The sequence below is a fragment of the Phascolarctos cinereus genome, unplaced genomic scaffold (assembly GCF_003287225.1).
Source record: "Phascolarctos cinereus isolate Bilbo 61053 unplaced genomic scaffold, phaCin_HiC Scaffold_3;HRSCAF=262, whole genome shotgun sequence".
Classification (NCBI taxonomy): domain Eukaryota; kingdom Metazoa; phylum Chordata; class Mammalia; order Diprotodontia; family Phascolarctidae; genus Phascolarctos; species Phascolarctos cinereus.
In genome coordinates, this window is record NW_027555736.1 from 204826052 (window position 1) to 204845218 (window position 19167).

A 19167-nucleotide genomic window follows, 5' to 3' on the forward strand; every position below is an offset into this window, starting at 1 on the left:
CCTCACTGAAGGCTATCAAAACAGGTAGATTATACACACTGCTAACCAGCAGTTCTAAAAGCACAAGGGACAGATGTTTATGCAGAACACATCCCCAAGTCTTCAAGAAGCAAAAGAAGGAAGGAACAAAGTTCAAACACTCAGAAAGCAGGTAAGGTTATACGCAGAAGAACAAGCAGATATCAATCAGCACTCATTAAGCACCAACTACGTGCCCACACAGCAGGAGTCATAAAGCCTAAAGTCGTAAGCACAGGAGTTATAAAGACACAAAAACAAAATAATTCTTTTCTTGGAGGTCTTTACAATTTATTGTGAGAACCCACGTGTATATTTATTAGTATATATAATTTCTTTCCTTTTTCCTTTTTTTTTTTTTTTGTTAGACCATAAAGGAAACTCCCAGGAAGAAGTGCCTCCACCAACAATCTGCCCCTTCTGAGTAACCTGGACTAACCCTTAGGCAAAAAGGAAAGGGGGCCAAGAGTACAAACCAAGCACCAAAGAGGGCAAACCAAACCTGTGGCCTCCCAAGACAACCAGAGAGGTCAGAGACCAGCCAGCTAAAAGAAGATGCAGACTGAAAGGTTCTCTGTCCAGAGCAAGAAAGGACGCAGATCCGGAGAGGCCTCATGTAAGTGATACATGAGCACAGCGTTGAAAGTAACTAGGGATCCTAAGAGGCAGAGGTAAGGAGGAGGTGTTCCACACATGAGGACCAACACATATAAATGCTGAATGGGAAACAGGCGGGACCAAAGAGTACAATACAAGCAGAATACCAAGTAACAAGCCTGGAAAGGCAGGCTAGCTGCAGCCCAGCTGAGAAGGACTTTAAATGACAAAAAAGGCAAAAGAGAACCCAATGCAGCTTATTACACAGCGGAGCAACACAATCAGGCCTTTGCTTTAGGAATGTAGCGGACAATCTGGGAAGAAAAGACTCAAATCAGGGAGATCAACTGGGAGGCTACTGCAGCAGCCCAGGCAAAAAGAGATGAGGCCCTGCACTGTGGTGGTGGCCACTATGGGTCAGGAGAAGAGAAGCATGGAGATAACCCTAATCTTCCTTCCTAATTTCCCAAGATATAAAGTACAGGGCAGACAGAGTTGACCCAGAAGTAGAAAAAGGTGTCACAATCCTAGCCTTCGCCAGATAACAAGACAGGTCTTGAGTAAATACAAGCTGGGCAAGGTATAACCCCGCTTTAAATAAACTAAGGATCTGAAAAACTCAGATTTGCAAAACTGATAATTATGTTGATAACTATGTTTTCCAAACGTCTTCACTTTACAAATGGAATGACCATAGGATGTCTTAAAAAAAAAACTTTAAAGTATTCTAAATAGAAATATTTACACACAAATCTTTTTAGAAATATTTTAAGTGCATTAAACACTTATTAGTATAAGTATATAGTAATACGCATACTTTAAAATTATATAAAGATATAATAATTATATTATATATGAATATAGATATAGAGATATATAGATATAGATATAGATATATAAATAAGTATAGTACCTAGGTACACTTTGGGGGATACAAAATTATAAGAATATTGAATTTAACTATGTCCAAATTCCAGCTCTATTTACTGTATCACCTGTATGGCCTTGGACAAATCACCTCACTTCTCTGGGCCTCTGTTTCTTCACCTGTAAATAGTCCTCTTCACCTGTAAATAAGTCCTTGCATTCCAGAAGCTTTCTTCAAGAATAAGTCCAAATCCCACCCCCTGCAAGCGGCCTTTAGTAGTCCCATCAGCCACTGAAGACTTTCCCTCTGAAATTACCTTCCATCGACTCTACTTAGGCACATTTTTCCTACTTGTCTACCCTGCCACTGCAATATGACTCTACCCGAGGGGAAGAGGTGTTGTTTTTGCCTTTCTTTGTATCCCCAGTGCTTGGTACAGCAATGGGCACATGTTGCTGCTGTAGTGCCATTATCTCAATCATATCCAACTCTTTGGGACCCCATTTAAAGTTTCCCTGGCAGATAACAGAGTGATTTGCCATTTCCTTCTCCAGTTCATTTTATAGATGAGGAAACTGAGGCTAACAGGGTTAAGTGATCTGCCTAGGGTCACACAGCTACTAAGCATATGAGGCCAAATTTGCACTCAGGAAAGTGAGTCTTCCTGACTTCAGGCCCAGTACCAGATCCACTTAGCTGCCTCATAGCAGATAGTGGCAGCACACAGTAAGTGCTTAACAAACACTAGTTCAAAGTGAGGTAAGCAAAGCCAAAAAAAAAATACACTCAACCACAACAATGGAACTGGAAAGAGCAACCACAAAACAAAATCAATGTTGCAAACAAACAATGAAACAAGCTTGACCTCAAATAAAAGTTATGACAAAACACAGGCCTCCCCCACTCCTCTGCAGAGGTGAGAGGTCCACAAGTAGGGAACAGGGCACATACTGTCAGACTTTTTGGTTTTTTTGGTAGGCAATGGGGTTAAGTGACTTGCCCAGGGTCACATAGCTAGTACGCGTCAAGTGTCTGAGGCCAGATTTGAACTCACATCCTCCTGACTCCAGGGCTAGTGTTCTATCCATTGGGCCACCTAGCTGCTCCTCAGACTTTTTCCCAATGTAAATTGATGATGGGTTTTCCTGATTTTTTAAATTTTCTTCCTCTTCTTTTTCTTTTAAAATCAATTCTTGTTATAAAAGATGGCTCTTTGGAGGGGTGGAAATTTAGGTGAAGTAAAAAAAGAAAAGGTAGTAATCAAACCAATAAACATTTATTAAGTACCAACTAAGTGTCAGTCACCGGGCTATATTAACAAAAATTTATTTTAAAAATAAATATCTCGGGGCAGCTAGGTGGCACAGTAGATAGAGCATCAGCCCTGGATGCAGGAGGACCTGAGTTCAAATCTGGCCTCAGACACATAACACCCACTGCCCAGCCTAAATAAACAAATAAATAAAATGAAAACAAGTATCTTGAACTCTGACATGCGACATGCAAGATTAAGACATTTTTCCTAGAGCTAGAGACAAAACATAATTCGGTGACCTGGGAATTCTTATTGAGCCTCACTGAAAACTTATGGACTATAACAAAGGCAAGACTGGAAAAGTGAACTATTTGTCAAAAGCACACTTGATATCCATTCTGACATATGGTTTCATGATGGAACAGTTAAAAAATATTTTCAAAATCTTGTGAATTCAAAAGCAAATTATGTAAAAAAAGGTATTTACGATAAAAGATGTTCCATTTTTAAAATTTCTGAAGATGTAAAAATCCACAATATTAATTAATTAGTGTTTGTTGATTAAAGATAAAGTAAAGCATACAAATGATTCTTAAGCCAAGTCTATTCATCCCCCCACCCCACACCTAGTGAACATAAGGAGTGATATCCCAATGCCAATTTCATGGAATCCTGAAATGTTAGGATTGGTAGGACCTAAGTTCACTTATTTCAACCACTTGGTTTTACAAATGAGGAAGTTGAATGGCTTGCCCAGAGCCAGCCATACAGTTAGTTGGTGCTAACTGGGACTAGAATCCCAATTTTCTCTTTCACTTTCTTTTAACTATCTGAGAAGTCCATAAAGATTTTTTTTAATTTATAAAGTTGTTACATTCTCAAAATTGTATTACATATACTTCCAGTACACAGCCTGAAAAGCAATAGTTCTATTTTCTTGAAAAATACCAACCAATGGCAGCCCCACCTTTTGCACTAAAAAAGACCCCAACCCCACGCCAGAAGTCAAAATTCAAGCCTTGAGGACCTTGAAAGGGAAAAGGGAGAGAAAAAACAAAAAACACAGCATTCTCTTATTCATTCTATATTTAGAGCCTACAATGTAGAAGCCATTTTAACACTCACCTCACACAGAAACTCCTAACAAGCAATCCTTATTCTCATACAGGAAAAAAAAGTAATACCACCTGATCCTCACCTAATACTCCAAAGTTTGAAAAACATTATGCCTGCCATTAGTTGACCTTCACATCAACCATGGGGCATCATCTCCAACATTTTTACTACCATTTTACAAATAAGAAAACTGAAGTAATTGAACTTAGCTGCACCAAACACAAAACCACTACTCAAACTGAAGCGCAATCTATCGTACAATTCAGCATTAAATGGTAAGTCGAGAGCCACGGGTTCTAATCTCTACCATTAATTTGCTATGGGGAGTCACTTCTATGTGGGCCTCAGTTTCCCCCTCCAGAAATCGGGAGTATCAGACTACATGATCTCAAATGTCATGTTCTAGATTTAAAAGTCTGAGTTTAAATTCTAGAGAATGCTATGTTCCACTGTTCTCATCCCTCCAGCTAGGCTAATCTATTTTCAAGAGCAACAATCTTAACCAATAAACATTAAGCACCTACTATATGCCAGGCACTATGCCAAGCGATGGCAATAAAAAAGGGACCAAAGACAGTCCCTGCCCTTAAGGAGCTTACAATCTAATGAGGGAGACAACATGCAAATAAATATATACAAAGCAAGTTATATACAGGATAAATAAGAAATAATTAACAGAGGGAAAGCACTAGAATTAAGAGGGATTGGGAAAGGATTCCCAAAGACAGGATTTTTAGATGGAACTTAAATGAAACCACGAAAAGTCAGTAGATGGAATTGAGGAAGGATCTGAAACTAAGCCCTCTGATTCCAAGTCCAGCGCTCTCTCTTAACTCTTATCATAGTGCCTGGCATATAGGAAGTGCCTTTTATTAAGCCCCTAGTTCACTGACTTCTTTTGGGAACTGACATCTATTTGAAATGCTCATTTTGCTGAATGGTTTGGTATCCACTTATAATTTAAAACATTTAATTCCAAATAAAAGGAAGGAAATAGAAAAAGAATCCTGAAATTTTGGCAGAAACTATGAATTTCAGGTTCTGTTATGAGTGTTTTGGACGATGCTCAAAATGGGTCCTTTTATTAAGCACTTGCTATATGTCCTAGGGACTAGTGATACAAGTATGGTACAATTTCTGCTCTATTTATATTCTAATGAGGGAAAGAATAATTACATATATAAATTAATATTTAAATTAATACAACATGGACATAAAGTAAATACAAATAGCTAGCTGTTTCCCTTCTTTCAAGGAAAAAAGTAGAGGATTTCTAGCATAGAATGTGGTACACAAGGTCAGTAGTAGTCACTAAATTTTGCTTAACTCTTTTTTTTTGTTATAAGGGAAAACTAGATTGGGAGAAGGGAGAGGGAATAGGTCTATGCCAGTAAATGACCACTGAAAAAAGATATCAATAAAACCTTAAAAACAATTTTTTGGGGGGGAGGAGGCAGCTAGGCAGCACCAGCGCTAGAGTCAGGAGGACTGAACTTAGAGCCAGAAGATCTGAGTTTAAATTTGACCTCTGACACTTATTAGCTATGTGACCCTGGGAAAGTCACTTAACCCTGATTTCACCCAAATAAATAAATTAAAATTATATTGTGTTCTCCTGCACTAGAAGGTCGGTTGAAGAAGCATTTCTATAGCATTTTAAGCAAAACAAACCACTTTCCTCACAATATCTCCAGATGGTTTAAGTATTATTTTTCCCCATTTTAAAGGGGAAGCAGATAGAACATTATGTGATTTGCCCTGGGTCCTCCAGCTAGTGCCAGAGCCAGGATTTAACTCAAGAATTCTTAGAAAACCTAATAGATGGGTATTTTTTATCTACAGTTTTTATTTATTCCCTCGCTCCTCATCCCCATCTAGACAGCTCCGTACAACCAACCTGAACAGGACTAGAAATGATCCCCAAATGCTGAGTGGACTTTTTGATCCCATTTTATAAAGAAAAAAATCTTTACCTAAAGAAGAGCTAGCTAGCACAATTGCTGCATGAGCCCATTACAGAGAGCCAACCCAAAAAGAAAATGGAAAGCTATTTCAGAGACCAGAAGAAAATCCAAATTTTTAAGACCCTTCCCTCTTCTCCCCACAACCCCCAGTCCAAAATTAAAGAATTAGCATTACAAAAAACTGTCCTGAACCCACAGGTTCAGCAGGTTGCTGCCCTTTATCATAATTGAAAGCACATGTTTTAAGGACAGGCTGTGATCATCACATAACAATTATATCTATCACATGTGCCATAAATTGGTTTTTAGAAATCATCTGTATCAAATACACAAATCCACTCCTAAAAATATAAAACACATTATTTAAACTCACTTATACTATATCTCCCACTATGAGCCAAAAAAAACTGTTAATCTATTGACTATATAACAATCTCAACAGGCACTAGGGGAGAGGGGGAGTAGTTTTCATTTTGAGCATCGTCCAAAACACTCATAACAGAACCTGAAATTCATAGTTTCTGCCAAAATTTCAGGATTCTTTTTCTATTTCCTTCCTTTTATTTGGAATTAAATGTTTTAAATTGTAAGTGGATACCAAACCATTCAGCAAAATGAGCATTTCAAATAGATGTCAGTTCCCAAAAGAAGTCAGTGAACTAGGAGCTTAATAAAAGGCACTTCCTATATGCCAGGCACTATGATAAGAGTTAAGAGAGAGCGCTGGACTTGGAATCAGAGGGCTTGGTTTCAAATCCCAGACCTGTTTTTCACTTTCCATGTGACCTTCATAAATTACATGAGCCTCATTTGTAAAATCAAGGGAATAGATTAAATAATTCTTAAGATTTCTATCAATCCCTTGATTTTAAGAAAAAGTTTTGCAGGACATTGACAACGCTGATTAACTTTTTGGCCACAGTAACTATTAAAAGACCACCCTCTGAGTAAAATATTGCAATGTTTGTTGGCGGAGTACTTAAACCAACAAAATCAGGAAGCCCTGATGGACTAAATCATGCTTTGCTGTAGTGGTGAGAACACAGGCCTAACAGTTCAGTGCTCAACTCCAGATCCTATGATTCGAACTGTGTGGCACTGGGCAAATCTTTTCACCTCTGAATCTCAGTCAGTTCACCTCTAAGATCTGGATAATACTACTACTCACAAGTTATTTTGTGAAACCAAAGAGATGCCACCAGCCTGCAACAGATATCAATTACCATCAACTAACTTAACAAGACCCACCTACCTTAAAGGGCCCCAACTAAAGAAAAAGGAAACCAAAGAAAAAAAACAGCAGGAAGAAAAAAAAGAACAATTCAAGGCTGCTTTAGATTTGGAAGTACAAAATGAGGACCTCAAGCCCTCACCTAAGGCTAGAAATTATACAAAGTGTCTAATTACTCCACAAACCCTATTTAATCTGATAATAAGCCAGGTACCCTTTAGCTACAAATACAAAATGACACAGTGAAACAGATAAGAATCACTAACCAATGTGTCTTACGTAACTGCAAGAAAACCCAAAAACCTTTCTACTAAGATATATTTAAAGGGCTTAGGCCCATGCCAAAAATGGTTCTTGAGTAATATACAAGAATTCCATAGTAAGAAGGTAACAGCTAATGTTTATACAGCTCTTTCAGATTTGCAAAGCACTTTACAAAAAAATCTCATTTTATCCCTACAACCACCCTGGGAGCTAGGTGCTATTACTATCCCCATTTCGCAGAGGAGACTGAGGCACACACTAAGTGTTTTGCCCAGGCTCACACACCAAATAAGTGTCTGAGGAAGGATAACAACACATTATCCATCCACTGAACCACTTTTTAAAGAAAACATGCTTAGTAGTTAATATTTATGCATCCTGGTATCTTTTCAAAGTACCAAAAAAATGTAGCCTATGCACTGCATTTTCATGCTTTCGATGGGAAGCTCTTGGTCTCAGAATCACAGAATCTGAAGAGTCAGAAGGGACCTATGACCCCATCTTGTCCAACCAGTCTGTGAGCCAAAAATCCTTTCTAAGACATCCCCAACAAGCAGTCATCCAGCCTTCATTATGTTAAGTAAGGGGAAATCCACTACCTCCCCAAAGTGCACATTACATTTTTGGACAGTTCTGAATGTTAGCAAAGTTTCAATCTGTCTGTGCACTGTTCCTAGTACTGACCCCTGGGACCAAGCAGACCAAGTCTAATCTCTCTTCTATATTACCATCCTTCAAACAGATGAAGGCAGTTATCTTGTCTTTTAAACTCCTCTCCCCTCAAACCCAGTCTTCTCTTTTGATTAAACATCTCCCAGTTTCTTCTTTCTACTATCCTTTTCTCCAGTTCTCTCTCACCATCCTGCCTATCCTCTCCAGGAGACACTCCAGTTGATCAATGTCCTTCTTAAAACGTGCCAACCCAGACCTGAATACAATACAGCAGGTCTGGCCAGGACAGAGTGCCTCCATGTCCTGGACACTGTGCCCCTCTTAATGTGGCCTAATCTGAAGTCTAGTGCATAGCTGCACACTCCTTTCAAGTCTGAAAAGCTTTCTTTCTGGGGATAAAATGAGTCTAGAGGAGCAGTGCCAAATGAAATCCATTCCATCCCTAGAACACAGACTGATGGACAACAGGGTTGTTTTACACAAGGTGAATTCTTTCCTAAATTTGTCTCTTGGGGTGAGTAGGGGGAAAAGAAAGGATAATATCAGTAACAAGGAGAAACAGAGGGTTTTTAGGTGGGTCTGGGAAGTAGACCTCTAGACCTACAGGGAGGTGAAAAAGGTACTGTACAGCTATCAAGTCTGCCAAACCCTAACCAGTCATATGCTAGTTATTGCCACCTGCTTCCTTCCCCACTCATTCCTGACTGGAGAACCGTTAAGTTTAAACTTCCCAAGATGGTTCTTGGAAGCAAGCGGTATGTGCATCTCATTTTAGAAAATGAATATACAATACCCAAACAAAAAACAGATACATCAGTTGTGTGACTTTATTAACTATACAAATTCCCAAAGGGCTCTCAACTTTGCAAATGGATTCATGTTACACATACCCTTTACATAAAGGATTCTTAACACCTTTTCTATGACAGCTTGGTGAAGCCTATGGACTCCTCAGAAGAATGATTTTAAATGCATAAAACCAGATATACATATATATACATATGCATGTATACACAAATAAAGGATGATAAAGGAAACCATTGAAATAGTTATCAGAAAATTTTTTAAAGTTCACAGACCACAGGTTAAGAATCCCTGCCCTAAAACTACCTAAGATTAAATTCATCCTAACAAAAATTGGTTTATTACTTTCAATTTCCATATACTAGATGAAGTATACCTGTCCAGTGGTCTTTTAAAATCTAATTAAGCATGGAGGCCAAAGGTCTTCCCAAGTCAGATATTATTCTAAGTCAGAGGGAGCAGAACATATGAGGAAAAAACATTAGACTCAGGACCAGAAATCTACATATTTAATATGTTTGTTGACTGTCTATATGACTGACATACTAACCAAATGATCTGAGGCAAACCATACTTACTACCTCCACAGACCCACGATTTCATCGGAGGATAAAGGCACCCTACCAGTTGATCAGGAGGAACAAAATCGATAAAACTAATTAATCAACAAGCATTTAGCACCACCAAAGTTAAGGCTCAAGAGACCAAAACAAAGAAATCCAACAGTTCCTCCCCTCAGAGAACTTACCTTCTATCCAGAAAAACAATTTGTCCACATAGGACTAGATACAAAATATAAGCATAGGAAAATGTTTTACAAGCTAAATTGTTATCATCTGTAGTGGAGGAGATTTAAAAAAAAAAAGATTTCTCTCTAAGTAGCATGGGGGGGCACCAAATTCAGAACCTGAACCATTGGAAAACACTCCAAATTCAGTAGAGTCAATTAAATGCATACTTGTCAACTCAACTTCGCTAATTGTTTTGGACAGTGCTTACATGAAATGCCTTCCTGCCCTCACAGCATCTCCACCTTGACCACTGTGCACCCCTGACTTCCATTAGTACCAGCTTTCCCCTTATTGCTTTAATTTGTAGATCCTATAGATTAAGCAGCACATAGGAACCTGGAAATGTCTAACAATTCCATCTAGGCGATGTTTTGGGAAACAGGAGCTACCAGACTCACCCCAACCCCAGTTCGTTTCATCAGGTCCCAAGCGTGAAAGAGGCAGAAAGAAGCTGACAAGTCCGACCCCAGAAAGGGCTCCTTTCCTTACCTGCACAGGTCGGCAAAGGCCTGGAAATTGAGCTTCTTGATCTTCTTCTCACTCAGCCAGTAACCAACTCTTTTTCCCTTCAAAAAGGTCTGCATCTTCGTCCTTCGATGGGGTGCTGCACAGGGTGGGGGGGGGTATCGTGCCAAGGCAGACAAGGTTTCGTCCCCAAGATTCACACAGCCACGACCTCCACTCACAAAACAGGAACCAGGACTCGGAGCAAAAAGAATCCTGCAGGGAATAGAGACAGAGGAAGGGGGTTAAAACAATAATAAAATCAGGAGCGAAATTCACTTGCAGTAGACTCCGAGGGATAAGGGACGTACAGCATCAGCTGTTGTCTCGCTCCCACGCCCCACACACACCACACTCCCCCGGCTGGTGCGGCAGGGCTGCTGAGGCTGCCAGGGATCTCCCTCCAGGCAACTTTCAAGTGTCTATTTGCCCGTCCAGGCCCCGGAGTGGAAAGGACGGGCAGAGAGCGGGGATGGGGAGGGGGGGCGGGGAGAGGAGGAGGAGGAGCATGGGGTGGAGATGAAGGAAAAGGGGGAAGGTTAAAAAAAAAAAAGGAAGCTTTACCTTCCTGACGACCCACACTGAAAGAGCTAGAGAAGCAGCCCCGGCCGCGCACGCCAGGAGCCTCCTGCTCTGCTTACAGAACACCACCCCCCGGGCGGCGGCGGCACTGGAGGAAGAGAAGGCGGCGGCAGAGGCTCAGCCCCCAAGCTGCAGCCGCGCTCCCGCCCCCCAAATCCTCCACCCCTATTTTTTTCTCCCCTCCAGCTCTCTCACTCTCCCCACCCTCTCCACCCCCTCGCTTTATACCGCCCAGGGCAGCACGCTCGTTCACTTGCTCTAGCTGGAGCACAGCGGGGGGTGAAGGCGCCGGAGGAGAAGGGAGAGTTCGAATCCCCCGGACCTCCCGGGGAGTTCGGGCCCGGCGTGAGCTGGAGCCCACGCCTCCCGGCCCCCAGCCGAACCCGCAGCGGCGGCCGGCCAGACAGCGCGAGCCTCCCGCCTGGTTCTCCTTCCGCACGCGCCCCCCAAGCTCGCAGGCTGCCTTCCCCGGCACCGCCGCCGCCCTTTCCCTTCCTACCTCCTCCTCCTCCTCCAGGCCGCCGCTAGGAGCCCGCTATTCTCAGCAGCCGCCTCCGTGGCCACTTCCTCCTCCTGCCGCCGCCGCTTCTTGCAACACCCCCCCCTCCACCCGCCGGTACTAGGAGTGGGGGGGGGGGCCCGGGCTGACACACCCTCCCGCTGTGGGGGTGGAGGGGTCCGCGGCCCTGCCCTCCGGCCCTCCGCCGCCCACCGAGCCACTTCCTACGGGGAATCCAAGGGGTGTTCGGGGCTGCCCCAGGGCCGCCGGCGCGCGCCTTACCCCCCCCTCCCCGCGCCCCAGCGCGCGGGCCGGGCCACCTGGACCCCGAGCCGGCAGGGGGCAGGACGGCGCGAACAGAGCCTTAAAGGGGCCGGCGCCCTTTTTTTTCCCCTCCTCCCCCTCCCCCAGGCTTTTGAGCTTTGGGAGACGAGAAAGGGAGGCCAGAGGTCCTCCAGTCACAGGAAGGTGGGGAGGGATTTGAGGGGTCGAAAGGGGATGTTCTGGAAGCTTGCAAGCGGAAGACTGGGCCAAGGGTTAAAAGTTAGAACTGCTTTTACCCCCACCAGAGCTGAGCTGATTCACACCCAGCCCATCAGGCTGATATTGACCTCAAAACTCTCCTGGTTCTGGAAAAACGCATATACAGGCAACAGGGCCAGAAGTTTTATATTGTTATCATCACATCGACCTTGGGCAAGTCACTTAACCTCTGTGTGCCTCAGTTTCCTCATCTGTAAAATGGGGCTAATAGCATCTCCCTTCAGGGTTGTTGTGAGCATCAAATGAGATAAAAATTGTAAAGCAACAGTGCCTGGCACATATAATGGCACTACATAAATGTTACCTGTTGTTATCATTAAATGTTTGTTGCAGGCACAGCTATGGGACTGGGAGGAGATAAAAGCTGCTGCCCTCAAGGACCTTTTTATATAGTTAGGGAGACATAAACATGCAAAAATTTATTATTCATAAAAACATGTGTATAGTGTTTTGTGGTTTTCAAAGGCTTTTAAATTCATTTATCTCATTTTATTCACATGAGACTTGTGAATTAGTATGAACAATATCCACATTTTAAAGATGAGGAAAGAGGATCAGCAAGGTTGTGACTTTCTTGAGGTCACAAAGCAAATGAGTTGCTGGACCTAGATTCAAAATATATCATTTAAAGATTTAAGACAATAGAAGAAACGCCAGGAAGAATTCTCTAAACTAACTTGGAGATCTGTGTTTCCAGCCTTAAGCTCTTAGGCGGTAGTCATACCTCATCAACTGCCTTCTTCCAGACATTTCAAATAAAATGTCCCAAAACCATCTCAAACTCAACGTCTCCAAAATATAATCTGTTGTCTTTCTTCTAAAATCTATCATTCTTCTGAAATTAGCTATTTCTGCCAAGGGTATCCCTTCTGCCAGTAACCAGGTTCCCTCATTCTCCCTCAAACTACACATCCACTCGGTTGCAGTTTCTGACCCCAAAACAATTCATATTTTCTCTTTACTAACAAAGCCACGGTCTTAATTCAGACTGTCACTCCCTCTAGCCAAGATCACTGCAAGAGACTACTAATTAGACCTCCTGTCTTGGGTCTCTCCTCTTCGTCCTATCTTCAGTTCATTCTCCATACTACTGCCAAAGTGATTTTCCATAAGCACAGGTGTCACAAGTTGAAAGAGCACCAGGTTAGGATTCAGAAGACCTGAGATTGAATGTACTGTTCTATTATTCACTAGCTGTGTGACTTTGCGTAACTTAAACCTGCATTTATTAAGCGCTTACTATGTGGAAGGCACTAACCTCTTCCCTGAGGAGCTTACATTCTCCTGGGGAGTTACAACCACCAGTTAGGTAATTACAACAAGGTAATTCGGGAGAGAAAATAATACTAATCATTTGAGGAAAAGGAGATTAGGGAAGACCTGAAGTAGCTGGCATTTAGCTAATCCTTAAGGGAAGATAAGGAAATAGAGAATTCCCAAAATGGGAAACAGTTTGCTTATATGTGTGGAGTCAGGCTATGAAATGCCTACTTCAGGTTCAGTTTAGCCAGGTTATTGCATGTAGAAAGGAGAGTGATGTGAAATAAGATTGAAAAAAGTATACTGAAACCAATTTGCAGAGAGCCTTAAAGGTCATGCTGAGGAATTTATGTTTTATTCTAGGAGTAACAAGAAGCCACCAATAGTTTTTAATCCGGAAAATGCCAGGAAGATTATTTTGGGAGCAATGTGAAAGATAATTTGGAGAACAGAGAGTAGAAATGTGGAGGCTATTTCTTGTCAAAAGCTGATGAGCACTTTATGTGAGTGAAAAGAGGGAACAGATAGGAGGGAAATGGCAGGTAATGGCTAGGGGAACAGGAGGGTGAAAGAGAAGATAAAGTCAAAGATGGAGTCCAAGCTGATAAACATGGATCCCTGGAAGGTCAGCAGTACCCTCCTTAGACAAATCTGGCCCCAGACACACTTGACACTTACTAGCTGTGTGACCCTGGGCAAGTCACTTGACCCCATTGCCTAGCCAAAAAAAAAAAAAAGAAAGAAAAAGAAAAACACCTACCAAAGGCTCAAATTTCTATGAATCCCCTTCCATACCATTCCATCTCCCAACCTGGTAATCTGTTTGCTTCCTAATTGGAAGGAAAAGTTCTACCTAAAGTTAGTGGATTGTATGATACAAATCAAGACATTATATTGACTAATTCAGAGCTGTGAGCATATCTAATAGTCTGTTCATGGCCAAATAGTCAACTTAGAAATTGACTGTGTGATATGAAGGCAACCACACTTTAATCGTTCTGGGACTCCATTTCTTTGTAAAATAGGATATAATTTTATTTGTCCAAAGTTACACCACAATTTTTTTGGTAAGGAAAATGTGACGTAATGGATAGTAAACCCTAAGAGCATTGTACTAACTTTCTAATCCCATATGTTACTTACTCTATCACTGTGACTTGGAGACATGCTCAGTTTTCTATGCTTTGCAAGACCTCTGTAGAGCTAAAAGCAACTTTACAGGCCATGTAGCCCAAACTCTTCATTTTACAGATAGGAAATAGGCCCAGGGGAAAGTGAAGTGACTTGTTCAAGGTCACAGAAGGTTATATGTAACAGGCCTGGAGTATGAACTCGAAGTTCAGTACTTGACCTTATGTATAAAAAGAAGAACTCAGACTAGATCAATGATTGCTAAGCTTTTTGGTCTCTGGACTCCTTTACACTCTTAAAAATTATGAGGACCCCTTCACATTCTTAAAAATAAAATGAAGATCCTCAAAGAGTTTTTGTTTGTGTGAATTGTATCTATCAATATTTACTATATTAGAAGTTAAAACTCATTTGAAAAATATTAAATGAATTCATTTTAAAATAACAGTAACAAATCCATTATATGTTAAGATAAATAACATAGTTAATGAAAAATAGCTATATTTTCCAAAGCAAAAAAATTTAGTGAGAAGAGTGGCATTCTTTTACATACTTTTGCAGATCTTTTAATGTCAGGCTTAATAGAAGACAACTGCATTCTCCTATCTACTTCTGCATTCAATCTGTTGCAAACTTATTTTAGTTGAAGTACACATTAAGAAAACTCAGCCTTACACAGATACATAGTTGGAAAAGGGAGGAGGATATTAATAGGCAAATAATTCCTTATTATTTTGAAAACAGTTTTGACCTGAAAAGGTATCAGGGGCCTCCCACAGGATCAAGGACAGCCCTTTGAGAGCTACTGGAGTAAATTATTTATATGGTCCCTTCTCATTCCAAATCTATGATCCTGGGTTAGATATCATGATATTCATAATCATTTTGATTTCTAAAATGCTTTAAGGTTTACAACAACGAAGATTTGTTAAGCACCTACTAAGTGCAAGGTACCAAGCTAGGCACTGGTAATACCGAGGGGGAAAAAAATGGCTCTCAAGGAGCTTACATTCTAAGAAATGCTGACCTTCCAACAAGTCAGTAATCTTGTGAGTTGGGTAGGTCCCACTATTAACAGGGTGTCCCAGCTAGAACTCAGGTCTTCTGATTCTGGGTGTGGCATTCTTCCTCCTGTACCATTACAGTTCTCAAATATTATTATTTGAGGCATTCCTGTATGTTTATCACCCAATCTAAAAATTAGGAGTTGTTCTATACCAGGATATTTGCCTTGTTTTCTCAGTGAGTTGAGTTTTCTTCACTACCCACTCTTGCTGTCATTCTAAGAGCCACCACCATGCATGCTCATGTTCCCATGTATACTTCAGCTGTACCCAAGGAGGGTCAAAACCTTGAACTTTCCATTATCCACAGGTGTTCTACTTCCATATTCAAGAACTTGAAATTTCCTTTATCCAAGCTTAAACTTTTATCTTTCCAGCTCTCTCTATGTCTTACACCTCTTAAACCTATTCTTTGTTGTCACCAAGACCAACAATCCCACCATTCCTTAGTACTATCCCAGACATCCCCACTTTTCAGCCTATACCCTCCTCCCTTTCCAATCTTGGTAACCCAGTTCAGCTTCACACTGTCCTCTACTCTTAAATTCCTTGTTCCCTTTTCCTAATACCTTCCACACCTTGCCAAACCTCCACTCTGCAATGTTTGTGCCCCTTACTCCCTATGCCCCTACTCAAAAGAAATCACAGAACTGATGACTGGATCCACTACAATTTTAAATGCTAGCTGAACTCTGCCTGAATGGAGGTAGGCAGCCCATCTCCAACAAAAACAAAACTAAACTAAACTAGACTAAAAAGCATGAGAGACTAAATAATGATCAAAAAATATGATGAGAAGGACAGAAAAAGTAGATGATAAATGTTGAAGGGGATGTGGGAAAAGTGAGACATTAATGCATTGTTGGTAGAGTTGTGAACTGATTCAATCATTCTGTAGAGCAATTTGGAACAATGACCAATGGGCTATTTAAAACCATGCATACCCTTAGCCTTTGACCTAGCAAAGTGATAATGCAAAGTGAAATGTACTGTGTGCAAAGTAACAGCAATATTGTAAGATGATCAGCTATGAATGACTTAGCTATTCTCAGCAATACAATGATCCAAGACAACTCTGAAGGACTGATGATGAAAAATGCTATCCATCCCCAGAGAAAGAATTGATGGTGTCTAAATACAGATTGAAGCATACTTTTTTCTTACTTTCTCTGGGTTTTTTTAAAAGTTTTTTTGGTCCATGTTTTCTTTCACAACATGACTATTACGGATATGTTTTGCATGACTATGCATGTATGACCTATATGGAATTGCTTGCCTTCTCAATGAGGTGGCAGTGGGGAGGGAGGAAAGTGGGAAGTTTGGAACTCAAAGTTTTTAAAACAAATGTTAAAAATTGTTTTTGAATGTAACTGGAGAAAAATAAAATACTAAATAAAAACAACAAAGAATATGATTGGGCTTCTGAAAAAAAAATCCAATGAGAAACTACAGCAGATGACTCTCACCACTCCTACCCCCACCCCCCAGAACTGCACAAAAAGTCAGCTGGAAGCCCATGGGCCAAACGGTAAGAGACTACCAGAAAGGCCAGCTCAGGCAAACAGTACCAACCACGTCACACAAATAGTACCCCCCATGCTGGAACAAAGAGAGGCCAGATGCACCCACAGGCTGCCAAGTTCTGCATCCAGAGGTTATGAGAGCAGAGAGTTCCCATAGGAGAACTTCAAGGTTGGAAACCTATGGAGGATACATTGGAAGGGAACAGGAGGAGTATCAACCATTCCAGATGTGGCAGGACTCACACAAGTACACCTTAGGCCCAGGGGCTCTGAAATCTCTAACACTCTGTCCACAGATACCAGAGAGAGATAGGAAGGTCTAGCCCACTGTCCCTCAAAGAAACATGGAGGTCTAAACCTGGGAGGGTGAAAGTTAGCACAGGAACTCAGACAACCCAAGGCAAAAACAAACAGAACCCACCATCCCACCCAAAGGTGCAACAGGAAATAGAACCTGTCTCTAACACAAAACCACGATTCAGGAGTTTTAGATGAAGAGATACTTATCTCAAGAATTATAATAGATCCGGAAATTCCCAAAAAAAAAATCAAGCTAGAAGGAAAGAGTAACTACATAACTACTATAAGCAGAGACTGGGGGGGGGGGGGAATGGATTTTCCAAAATGACTCCATTAATTTCTAGAAGGAATGAAGAGATTTTTAATTAAATAAAAGCTCTGGAAAAAAGAGTTGGAAAGAAAATAAACAGCATAGTAGAGAAAATGGTAAACCTTACCCATGTAATGGACTTTCAGAAAATTAGAATAGACCAAAGAGAAATCAATGACTCTATGCATAGACCAAAAAAAAAATTAACTCAAAAGATTAAAAAAATAGAATAAAATATAAGACATCTGATATCAAAAACATCTGACCTGGAAAACAAGTCAAGATGAGATCATTTAAAAATCATTGTGGGCCCCCTGAAAACTATGTTTACAAAAAAAAAAATTGTGGATTCTGTTTTTTCAAGAAATCATACATTAAAAACTATATCTATCAATATAAAGTTGGAAGCCCCAATTCAGACCTGTGACAGATGATCCCCACAATGTAGAAAGACAGTACTTGAGCATCTTATCTCCCTACTATATAATGAGCTCCTCCTAGGGACAGGTGTCCTCAACTTCTTTCTTTGAGTACCTAGCCCAGAGATGCCTCAGGCATTATTATTGTCAAAAAGCAAATCATTTATTTTATAGATCTTCACTCTCTTGGTGTAGCAGTTGCTTTCAAATTCAAAGCACGTAGGGTGCATGGACCTTTTTTCAAATTTATGAAATATGTATTATATGCAAGGTCCTGTGTCCTAGGCTAGGGACTCAAAGAGGGAAACTGAAGAAGCCCTTGGCGTATAAGGAGTTCACTGTATTGTAGTGACATACGATCCTCAAATACAATCTTTCCAGTGTATACGCACACACACTATATGTGTGTGTGTGTGTGTACAAAGAGAGAGAAAACTTAGGAAGGCTCATCTTTTGAGTACAATACGTACAAGGAAAATTAAATACTAAACGTATGTAATGTAATTTCAAAATGGGAGATACAGGGCAGTAGTTCCCCTGTAGAGGGACAGCAGGTGATCTGAGCTTTGAAAAGAGTCACCTCCTCAGAAGTAGAGGTAAGGAAAGAGGGAATTCCAGGTGTGAGGGACAATTGATACACAGACACAAGTATGGAAGATGGAATTTTTTGCATGAGAAACATCAGTCAGGCCCTTTTGGTTTTCTCTGAATTTATAAATAATCCATGTAACATAGAAGTTACTTGTTTTTGAACAGTTTGAAGGAATTCTTCTGTGAAATCATCTGGACCAGGTGAGGTAATTCTTTGAAACTTATTTTACTTATTCACATATCATAAATATTTCAAGAAAAAACACCCTAAGTGCTAGACAGGGTGAGCACTAAATAACATCACCAAAAATTAAGTATTCTATATTTTAGCAAAGAGAAAAAGACCTTTAAGTAGTAAAAAGATTTTAAAAAGGATAAAAACGATATAGCATGAAATAGAAACAATTCATTCCTGATCTATTCAAAAAGTTATTGAATATGAAAAATGGATGATGAATGGGAAAAAGGATATAGACATATATTACAATTTCATACAGAAGCTTGAAAGATACAAATCAATTGTCAAAATGAGGAGTGCAAAAGAGCCTTAAAAAGCAATTTATTTAGCAAACATCTGACCTACTTCCCAAGTGGCTTTCAAGGGCAACCCCAGTTTATAATGTAGGCTTGTTTATAAAATCTTATAGAGAAGGATAATTGAATATTATGAGCAGCATGACTACACAGAACAGAGAGAAGCAATGGAGGGTAAAGTAAATTTTAAGGAAAGCTTAGCAAGAGACCTAACTAAGCAAAATCAACCAGGGATCATTTAAGAAGAATATTTAAAAAGGACAACAAACAGAAGAAAAATGAAAAAGCTCAGAAAAGGCTTTTATAACAAACTTTCCACCATCAAAG

At 40.5% G+C, this 19167-nt stretch overlaps 1 protein-coding gene across 3 annotated transcripts in view; it reads right to left on the minus strand.

The window, feature by feature from the left end:
- Nucleotides 1-11247, minus strand: part of ITPK1 (inositol-tetrakisphosphate 1-kinase) — a 301192-nt gene extending 289945 nt beyond the window's left edge. The window contains exons 1-2 of one of the 3 annotated variants that reach the window (XM_021000285.2): nucleotides 11166-11247; nucleotides 10070-10300 (exon numbers count right to left, since the gene is read on the minus strand). In XM_021000285.2, coding sequence (XP_020855944.1) covers nucleotides 10070-10164 — 95 coding nt within the window. In that variant the 5' untranslated portion in view covers nucleotides 10165-10300; nucleotides 11166-11247. Of the gene's footprint in view, nucleotides 1-10069; nucleotides 10301-10395; nucleotides 10533-10648; nucleotides 10734-11165 lie in introns of those variants that run through there. The other 2 variants (XM_021000286.2, XM_021000284.2) reach the window with 2 other exon arrangements.
- Nucleotides 11248-19167: the final 7920 nt, after the last annotated feature.